This window comes from Phyllobates terribilis, unplaced genomic scaffold (genome assembly GCF_046119375.1).
Source record: "Phyllobates terribilis strain yellow unplaced genomic scaffold, ASM4611937v1 Scaffold_11__3_contigs__length_659146591, whole genome shotgun sequence".
NCBI classification, from domain to species: Eukaryota; Metazoa; Chordata; class Amphibia; order Anura; family Dendrobatidae; genus Phyllobates; species Phyllobates terribilis.
Window position 1 is genome coordinate 539,078,613 of NW_027362771.1, and position 10,688 is coordinate 539,089,300.

Below are 10,688 nucleotides of genomic sequence, written 5' to 3' on the forward strand. Positions count from 1 at the left end.
TTAATTGGTAGTTGGCTCTCAAGCCTATGCAGCTTGGAGTAGGACAACATGTATAAAAAGTATCATGTGATCAAAATACTCATTTGCCTAATAATTCGGCACACAGTGTAGTGTACACACAAGAAAAATTGTGTAAAATTTTTCTTGTGTGTACACTGGTGTCAATAAAGTATTTTTGAAGGAGATTTCCTGGTGCCTTGGATCCTTGGATTGAATGCAGTTTTTACAACTTTGTGGAGAGTTGTACCGAGCCTGCACAGGTCACAGAGTGGGGCATGGGATACACTTTTACAAATATAAGAGCTCTCTTAGACCTTTGCTTCTGGGTGATATTTTATATATCCTGTTGTGTGACCTCAGCCTGTATTTTGACTACCCACTTACCTCCTGATTTTGTACCTAACATGAACTTCTTGGCATTGACCCAGCGTAACTTCCCCTCTTGCCTCTGGTTTGCTCCTCCAGACAGGAGCACTTCCATTGAAGAAATCCCTTGGCCCCCATTGTAAGACTAGATCCCTGTACAGGGGTTAAAGGGTGAAAGTCAGGATTCCTCTGGAATATGCCAGACAGAATGGATTGTGCCAAGTCTATTCGAGGTAGCCATTTTGAACCTGTGGTCTCTGAAAGACATAACACATGGCTTGCCTAGTAAAGTATCCAAAAGATATAACATCAGACATACATAGAAGGTAACCAGAGTTTTTGGGCGCTGATGTGATCCTTGGCCAGTGCGCCCCCTACATGCAGTCAGAATTATATTTATCAAGTCAGAAAAAAACAGAATTTTACAATAGTGAAAAATGATAATATTAGTTGTGACAGTGTTTCGTACCGAAGAACAGCGCGGTGTGCAATAACTTTAATAAAGGAGTAATATTTTTGGCAGAGCTTTCAGATGGGAAAGTGCCGTTCTGAATTCTGCGATAGGGCCCATGGCGACATTTTATACTCAGTAGACTCATCCCGTCTTGATGTTGGATCTGCATCGAGGAACTAATGAATGATGATGATTTTTTCTTTTCTTATCTTTAATTCACCCCTAATGTTTTTATACCGGGAGGCTGATTGCATTCATGTGAAACCCTCCTTAAAGATGTGCTCTTAAAACAGCTGGCAAAGACAGAGAGGGAAAACACATTTTCTTTTGCATAATTAAGCTAATATTCTAATCAGAGCGGGTCCAGGCAGCATGAGACCGTAGTCAGAATCCTATTAATATATTGTAATAATATAATATATGTTATTATAATAACTCTTTCAGTTGTTGATGCACATTGTGGGTTAATCATCCTGTCGCTCAGTAAATGTCATGCAACCATTCATCCTCATGAAGCTCTGTCATGAAAGCACTAATTACATTAAAGGGGTTTTCTGGTCACTTGAAATATTTAAAGGGAAAGTCTCAGAATGCTGTAAATATTATAATGTGAATAATCACCTTAATGTTTTCCTATAGCTTCTGATCCAATGCTTCCTGGGTCCCCCACCGGTCTCTGTACTTTCTGGTTACATATTCAATCAGTTTAGATGAATATGGAACCGCAATTACAAGTGACACATTGGTCATTGCTGCGTCCACTGATTGGCTGGAGTTGACCACATGTCAAAATCCAGGCGGTGAACCCAGGAAGCATCAGAACAGGAGTGCTGGAGTAATGGTGGTCCCCCATCTTATTCAGTCCCGTAGACAGTAATTGGAGCAGTAGTGGACATGTGTGACCATCAATCCACTTAAACAGGGGACACAGGACCTGAGTACTCTACATTGATGGGACTCCCAGAGATCACATGTATTTTGCAGACAGGTGCTAAATGTTGTTTCTAGGCCATCCTCTTTAAAGATGCCAATTACTGTCTCCAACAAAACTATGAGGGGGTCATTCTTTGGACTATACACCTCAGATTTTTGAGCCAGGATTTATAAACACCTCAAGATCCCCCCCATACACATTTGACTTATGTTGGCCAAACCTAACGATAGCGATGGGTTCGGGTTACAGTCTAATGTATATGGGGACACTGGACAACTGATTGTTGAGGGAGATGTCAGTCAGACATGTCCAATTTCAGACTGCTGATTGCTTTGTTTTCCCGGAGATAAGCCACCACCAAATTGGGTGTTGGCTCTATCATACAGAACACAGAAGTGTTCGACCGAATGAGTGCTCCTTTGTATGGTATGGGAGAGCCGACTAAAACGGATGCCAGCCGAATGATTATATGGATCATCGTTCGGCCAATAGACATCTAATATGTCAGGTCAACTTTAAGAGAAGGTGTGAGGAGGAGATATGATGTTGCAACGTCTTTGCCTCAACCTGTTCATGAGACTAATGCTGTGAGAGGGGAGAGGGAGCAGCAAAGAGATTGCAGCTGGTTGGTCAGAACACATAGCACAGAGACGGCATCATACCACTTGGCACACTTTTTAAAAGAGAAGAGCTAGGGCTTAGGCAGAGGAACGTATAAATCGGACGTGTGCTGTCCGATTTTTGATGGGATGGCACATGGACTGCACACTGACCCATGTTACTCATCAGGGCTTTTCAGATGACAGTTTTTGCTCTCGTTCCAACTGTCTGCGAGAAAAAAATCAAAGCATGCACTATTCTCTTCAGAGTCTCGGATGAGTCTCGCCCATTCAAGTCTATTGGTGTGTAAAAAAAATCGGATCCCACACAGAACATCTGAGTGGCCTCCGATTTTTTTTATTGATACATTTCCATTATAAAGCTCGGAAATTGTATGTGTTCATGTACATTTTTGTAATGTAGATGTATGAAAACAGATCATACATGGATGTCACATGGATAAAAATCGGATCAAGATCATCCTTTTTTTTCCGTATGAAAGTCGGACGATTTTTCATAAGTTCGTCTGCAGCCGGCCTTACAGACATGATGTAGAGGGAAGGAAAATACCTAAAATCTTCAGATCACACAATTAATTTCTGGCAGGGTGAATTGGAATTTTTTTGTAATGACTTTTCTGTATGTAATAACATGTATTCCTTAATACATTGATCAAACCCCTATTTACTTCTATTGGAAAACCCAAATTGCAGAATGACCTTGTAAGAGTTGTAAAGTGGCCGAGGGCGGTAGCCCTGGCACTTTACAGGAAAACCATGTCCCAGTGTGCTGTCATGGGTGGGGTGCATCCCACTCACTTGTAGGCCGCAGGCCTCTGCTGTCTCCAAGACTCCATCTTCAGGAGCCGCCACACATAACTCAGGGGACACCAAGTTCATTTCAACAAACAGAATTTACTGGACAGTTCAAGTTCATCAGATTCTAACGTATGGGATAGGGCACAACACTTTTTGTTCCTTATTTTCTTAGCACAACACATCTTCAGCCCTACCATTTGTTCCTCCTGGACTATCCCCATGCCCACTGGCTCCATCAGCCCCAGGGATTTCCTGTCCAGTCCCACAGTGCACCCGGGATCTGTCACCTGCCCTTCACGTGGTTCCACATCCCTCTTCCACTGTGTGCCAGAGGACACAAGGTGCCAATAAAGTCACTATGTTGGGCCTTGAGCTCCTGATGTTGCTGGAATATCCGCACGGGTTTCTAGTATGGTCTCCCACTGCCTCGAACGATAGGTACATGCTGGCCCTAGCAGCCCTCTGCACTTGAACTTTACCTTGTTACTGTACTTCCCTATCTGAGTCACTTCCAGGAAGTACTTGCTTTTCACTCACACTATCACCATCCCATTGTCGGCTCATCCCAAACTATATTTTATCCTATACCTTGAGCTAACTACAGTTACTATCCTATAACTGTATGTACTAAGACTATTGTCCTCTCCTTATATTGCACACACACTAAGCATATTATACTTCACATTACTCTATTAGTAGTACTTATACTACACCATATCACATCACACACTAGATGCATAGAAACTCATGACACTATTCATATTACACAATATTGATGCAATTGGTGTTTTCAGAGGTAGAAACACAGGGGCACAGTCCACCACTCTTACAGGGTCATTACTTTTTATCTTACCATGAAGCCCATTCTTCACTATCCATCTAATATTTTTCCTTATCTTTTCTTTTTTCCTTCTGCAACAACAGGAAGTTTCAGAGATCCCAGTAAGTATTGCATTGTTCTTATTTAATTGTGATCATAGTGGAGCTTACTGCATATGGTTTTATTATTATACTGCACATTGTGCTATTAAAGGAGTTGTCCAGGTGACTTGTCAATCCTCACAGCGCACACAATGCGCACTGTCAGGATCCTCCAGTGCCAGGAGAAGGCGCGTGACAGTAAGTATGCGATTTGCATGATTGCGATCATGTGCAGACTAGACGTGAGCGGCCTCGCTCAATACAAGTGTATTGAGTGAGGCTTGACACGTCTAGTAGGAATGTGGCTAGAAGTAGAAGTAATTGCTTACTTGCACTCCCATGATCGCCCACTCCCGGCACCAGAGAATCCTGACAGCACGCAGTCTGCAATCACATAGAGCCCCAAGCCTGGACAACCCCTTTAAGGAGTTGAATTTGGTAGATATTCCGGTCTGGACGAGTTACCACCTATTAGCTATTACTTGTGTCCCACGGTATCTTGTATCAGTCACGGGAGATGGCTGAAGGTGGCTGAGCGCTGCACTTGCACAGACACAACCAGCCCCACCATTCAACTCCTCATGGGCACAGTCTTGTAACCAGGAAGGGTCATAGTGATGGGACCCACACAGATCCAACAGTTATCACCTATCTAGTGCTTAGGTTGTAACACCCCTTTAGAGTATGTGCACACGACTTTTTCTGTATGGCAAACCTGAGTTTTTCAAGGGTAAGAGGCTTCAGGAAATGCCAGTGTTTTTCTAGTCTTTTTAGAGTTTTTTTGTTGTTTCTTGGGCGCTTTTTAGACTTTTTTTTACCGCCGTCATTTTTTTCACCATTTTTCCGATCATTTTGTTTTGTTTTTTTTTAAGTAAAAAACTCTCAATCTTGGGTGTCTTTCGGGCATCTTTTGAGCTTCCCATTGAGTTCTATAATAAAGATTCAGCGTCTTCCGAGCGAAAAATGCCTGAAGAATTGTCAGCTTTTTTAACTGCTCGGCGTCTTTGGACACCTGCAGAGGTTAAAAGACACTAAAAAAGACTGACCTTACGAACAGGAAGGCATTTTTACATAGGAATGGATATGTTCATTCTTCCCAGCGTTTTCTGGTCATTTTGATGGATAGCACTCATTCCCATGTTACTCTATGGGGCTGTGTACAAGTTTAATTTTTTTCGGTCCGAGGAAAAAAAATCGCAGCATGCACGAGTTGCATTTGATTATCGCACTCGGCCATTCATGTCCATGGGTACGAGGAACAAAAATCGGAAGACGCTCGGATGACATCCAAGTGAGGTCCGATTTTCACGGACTGACAGAATGGAGAAGACTGAGGTTTTTTTTTCTTCTCCACATCCGAGAAAATTGGATCACACTCTGATCAAACTTTGATCAAACTCTGATTGGTGTCTGATCAGAGTGTAATTAGCATAATTGGACCGATTTTCTCAGATGCAAGCCTTAATATGAGTTCTGCAGATTGCTGAGTGCTGCGCTCAGCTGATTTCTAGCGCTCCGAGTAAAATTAATGGAGCGGCAATGCATATGATTGACTTGCGCTCCATTCAGCTGGGGCTTTTTAGAGCCTTGGTTCTCGGGATCAATGAGGGTCATGGTAGTGAGACCCCCAGCAATCGGAAAATTACCACCTATTCTATAGATATGGAATAGCTTTCAAACTTGAGAATACCCATTTAAAGAGGACCTGCCACTTGCTATAAATATGTAATTTCCTGACTATGGCGGTGTACAAGGAGGGTGGGGATATTTCTGCGCCTCTTCCTTCATGAGATAGAGCCAATTTCTCCTATATGAATTTAGCCTTGTTAGCCGAGGTGGCAAGAACCTCACAAAGACGCCCACAGAGAAGATTTCAAGATGAAACCCCCTTGGATAACAAGACTAGATTTACATACAATGCGCATGAAGGAAGAGGGGGGTCATATCTCAGGAACGAAGAGGTGCAGGAACAAAAAAAAAAACCGGCATTTACACCAAGTTAAAAAAATACATATTTACGGCAGGGAATAGGTCCTCTTTAAGGAGATCAATCAGATTAAAGTTCTAGGAAATAAGAAAAGTAAAAACAGTAATAGAAATCTATTTGGCATAGATCTCACCGATCATCGCTATTTTCTTACCTTTTCCCTGTTTTCTTACTCTACAGAACACACCTTGAGCAGAGATCCATGTGGTAAGGACGCACTCCCGCCCCTTCCTCTTAATGGCAACTTTAATAACAGTTACTCTTTAAGAGCTGGAGACTTCCCTCCTGATCCTTCCAAAATGGGAGAAGGCGGTGGACGTCGTAATATTACGGATGCAGCTGCCTTTGAAAAGATGATCATCTCCGAACTCGTACACAGCAACCTCCGTGGCAAATCTCACGCAGGGACAACAGACACGGGAGATGAAGAAGTGACATCAGGGGCATTAGCAGAAGGTGGAGAGGTTCCTACATTAGAGATGGAGCGCATGTATAAAGCTTTGGAGGAGCCCCTTCTCTTACAAAGAGCTCAGTCAATCCTCTACCAGAGCGATCTGGAGGAGTCCGAAGCTGAAGCTGCCCCTCGCGACTCACCTAATCGCGATTCACTATACACTAGCATGACCAACCTCAGAGACTCTCCATACCCAGATAGTAGCCCTGAACCGGGCCTGCCATCATCTGGGGAAATGCTGCCGTGCCACCAAGGGGTGCCCCCACCTACGGGGGCAGATGCCATGTACTTCCCTGGCCGGCTGGGTTCAGTGCCCAGAGGGCAGTTGCAGGCCTTCTACCAGATGCCACAGGGGTTTCTGGGTCTCGAAGGCTCAGTGCCCGAGGGTGACGGGCAGATGCAGCTTATCACCAGCCTCTGAACTTACTCACCCACCCCTGACACCAACCTCGTTACTCCCCTATTAAAAAAAGAAAAAGATACTGCCTTCCCTTTCCATTTCAGAAGAAAGCAGGGTCAGATGGAAGGAAGGGGTATTTGATCAGGGGATATTTTGGTGGGACAGGGGTGAGGACAAGACACTGCCTGGGCTAATGGACAATGGGTTTTGATGTGGGCTCAGTCTACTTGGATTTCCTTATGATTGCCAGTGTCTGTTAGAAATTCATGAATGGAAGGCCACTAACAGGTAGGGGTTTGGGTGCCAAAAAATATCCTTCTGAAAAAGCAGTTGTTTGCCCAAAGACAACCTATGAAAGCTATGGATGCAAAAACAGTTTAGGTGCTGGACTTTGCAGTATTGTTAAAAAAGCCAATTTAAAGAAATAATGAGAAGAGACAGATAGGTGTTGTGTTTAGCCTGTTATAATTGTAGGCAGCCCATTTGTGTTAGAAATACCAGATGTCTTCAAGTGATGCAAACAATGAGACTACCTGGTAAGGAATTAATCACTAGCGCTCGATAAGTGGTGCCAAACAGCCTATGGGGCTTGCTGAGTAATGAGAAAGTAGAGGACAGAAATTGCCTAAGATTGCGAAATTTACATTTTTTATTTCTGAAAGGTCACAGCTTATAATTTGCATTCCCGTTAAAAGAAAAAAAAAAAAAAAAAAAAACATGGGCAGAACATGGAAATTCGTAGAAGAAAAAAAAAATTAGCAAAAGCCACTTTCCGTTCAATAATGAACTTCTTCCTTGGGCTTTTCGAAAAACTGTGGCTCTCACATCTCATCTTTTCTTCTCACCCAAACCCCTATGTCTGCCCCAAAGACAGGGTAAGAGATTTTTTTTATTTTTTTTTTAAATCAAATCCGACCAGAAGAGTTTGTGGTTCACGTTGAAAGAACAAAGAACTGATCAAAAATAAAAGCAAAACATAACATGGAATTTGGAAACGACTAAAATTGAAAGTTGGAGAGAAAGTGAACTTTACAACTGCCCTGCATATTCTTTATTTAAGCACAAAACACCCCCTGCCTCTAAAACAGAGGAACATTGGAACTTTTACAATGGGGGAAGCGAGTGTCCTTTCCGACTGCTGTAAATATCGAACTTCTAAAAGGGGGGAAGGGAGAGACGAGGGGAGATGCCTACACCCTTCTTCCTAATCTTATATCTGAGGTGCGGAAATGGTCAGTAGGGGGCTTTTTTCTTTAATTTCTGTGTGTTTTCCTTCTGCAATGTTTCTTTGTATCTGGTTTGGGCACATTGCCGTACTATCTGTCCTTTCTGCCACAGAGTCAAGGAGAAACTTCTTCGTCAGTCCCAAAGATACCACTTTGTGTCTCCAGCTACCTTTTTCCTTATTGTTTTTTAGTTTATTTTTAGCCTCTTTTTCTTAATTTATTTTTACGTTGCATGTAGAAATCTAGAATTGTACAGGCTTTTCTCATTTTTGGCCATCTATTTGCCTGGGAATTAGCTACATTTGTTCTACTGACGATCAAAAAAGGTGGTTACCGTCATTTTTAATTAGAAAAGTATATAATATGAACTCTAAAAAGGTCCGTGGATGGCAAGATACAAAAAGAACAAAATAGATGGTAACGCTATAAAAGTAATTATAAAGCTATACATTTTACAGCCACCTGCTGCTATATGTAGGCCATGACATATAGGGAACAGTGCAATAAGGCATGGCTTAATGGGGGGGGGGGGAGGGGCACATCAAAACAATCATTTTACCAGCCCCTACGGTGCCTCCACCTGAAGTGAACTGCGAGGTTGGTGTTAATATCATCACTGAAGGCTAAACAAGGCGCTGGCGACATTTCCGTGGTTCCTGCACAAAGCTAATGCCAAAACCTACATACAATCATATATCTGCTTTATGTTTCCCCTTTACAGATCTATATATCTCTAAATTTATAGATCTTTCTATATTTACATAGATATATGAAATATCAATATATCAATATAGGGTTGTAGGTACAGAGATGCAAGTACCATGGTGTAGAAGCTGTGGTCAATCTATCTAGGATGGTGGTCATTTCTCCATGTAAGTCATGGTAGAAGCTCTCACCATTCTCTCATGTGAAAAGACATCGTACGAGAGAAATCTGTGATAAGAGCACAGAGACACAATTATACATTTTGGCACACAGGGATAAATGGTACTATATGTAGGCAAGTTAAGCATTTTATGATATGTTCTCGCTTGTCCTATCAACCACAATTTATCCAAGCTCAACACATGGGGAGTCGCTCTTCGAACCTACGGAGTCAACTGAGAAAAGGAAGTTTCACAAATGATCAAGAATCTGCATGTTTCCCCAAGCAGAACACAGCACTTATAAAGATTATTTTTGTCATTCTTATATTTCAAACGATATGAATATAGAAATGCTATTTATGAGAGGCCCAAAAGGAAACGGGTATAAAATACCATTATAGATTCCTATAAAAAAGACTTCCTATTAGAGGAAGTTCAGAGGACTGTTAGAGTATGCACTCCATTAGTGGTAATGGTCTCTAAATTTTACATGGACGGGTGGACCACATGATGGAAGTTGCCTTCTGAGTGATAGATTATGTTTGGGAATTCTACGTTTCAAGAGTTGGTCTTGAGTCCATTGACGTAAATCAGTGGCAAACCTTTATGTTCTGTGCACATGTATGTCAATTTTCTGCTTCGTCCTAATGTATTTTGCTGCCAATCCCAACCCAACCCCTGAGTCTGACGAGCAAAGGGTCAAATACTTCTCCGCCCCCTTCCCGTCCCCCACTCCTCTCCTCTCTCTCTCTCTCTCTCTCTCTCCTTCCTTCATTTTCTTTTTCATATGCCAAAACCAGAAATGGGTCGAACGCCATTCTACAAGCGAACAAAAACAAGAAAAAAAAATATCATCGTACGAAAGACTGAACATAATATCGTACATAGAAAAAATGAAACAAAAAAAAAAAGGCAGAAAAAAATAATGCTGGGAAAAAAGTAAAAAAAAAAAAAATTAAATATCGCAACTTGTGGAGTGAAAGATACACACCAATAAAAACATTTTGATTTCTGGATGGTCGTCTTTTTTTGTGTACACGGCTCTTTTAATTTAAAGAACGCCAGATTTATGTCCGAGAGAGTAATTAGAAATGACAGGATCCAACGGCTTTTTGTTCTAAGAGATCCCCATGGTACCGTAAGCAGTGTGCTAAGGTAGCAAATTGTTTGCGAAATCCAAAAACAATAGATGTTATTGCTGTAATATATTGTCTTGCATTGTCTAGGACTTCTGCAGTCCTGTCCTTGGTTATATTGAAACTTTCCAAGCGAAAGCATTTTAAAAATAGCACAGCACCATATCTATTCATGCGACAGACGCCATGTCAAGGAATAAGGTCACCATTATGGGTGTCTATATGGATTCAAAGGCTTAGTCCTGATCCGCTCACTTCTGCATTGAGAAGTGATCCAGGAAAGTATCGTCACATCTTCCAATACTTGCGCCAGGAAGCGTGAATAATCGGCAAGTATTGTGCACCTGTCCTATTCATTAGACTGGTGCACGGTGCCTGCCAATTGTGCATGTATCCCTGAATGTATCAGTAGATGTGACATCACCTCTCGTTGCAAAATTGAGCCGAAGAGGACAAGCCCTTTAAGGCATACCTTCCAACTTTGAAAGAGAGGAAAGATGGACACGTACTGCGGTGAGTTGCAGCC

At 42.1% G+C, this 10,688-nt stretch overlaps 1 protein-coding gene across 3 annotated transcripts in view; it reads left to right on the plus strand.

The window, feature by feature from the left end:
• ADGRL1 (adhesion G protein-coupled receptor L1) overlaps window positions 1-9,890 on the plus strand; it is a 492,076-nt gene extending 482,186 nt beyond the window's left edge. For all 3 annotated transcript variants that reach the window (XM_073653856.1, XM_073653857.1, XM_073653858.1), the window contains 2 exons: window positions 4,097-4,114; window positions 6,261-9,890. In XM_073653856.1, coding sequence (XP_073509957.1) covers window positions 4,097-4,114; window positions 6,261-6,955 — 713 coding nt within the window. In that variant the 3' untranslated portion in view covers window positions 6,956-9,890. The remainder of the gene's footprint in view (window positions 1-4,096; window positions 4,115-6,260) is intronic.
• Window positions 9,891-10,688: the final 798 nt, after the last annotated feature.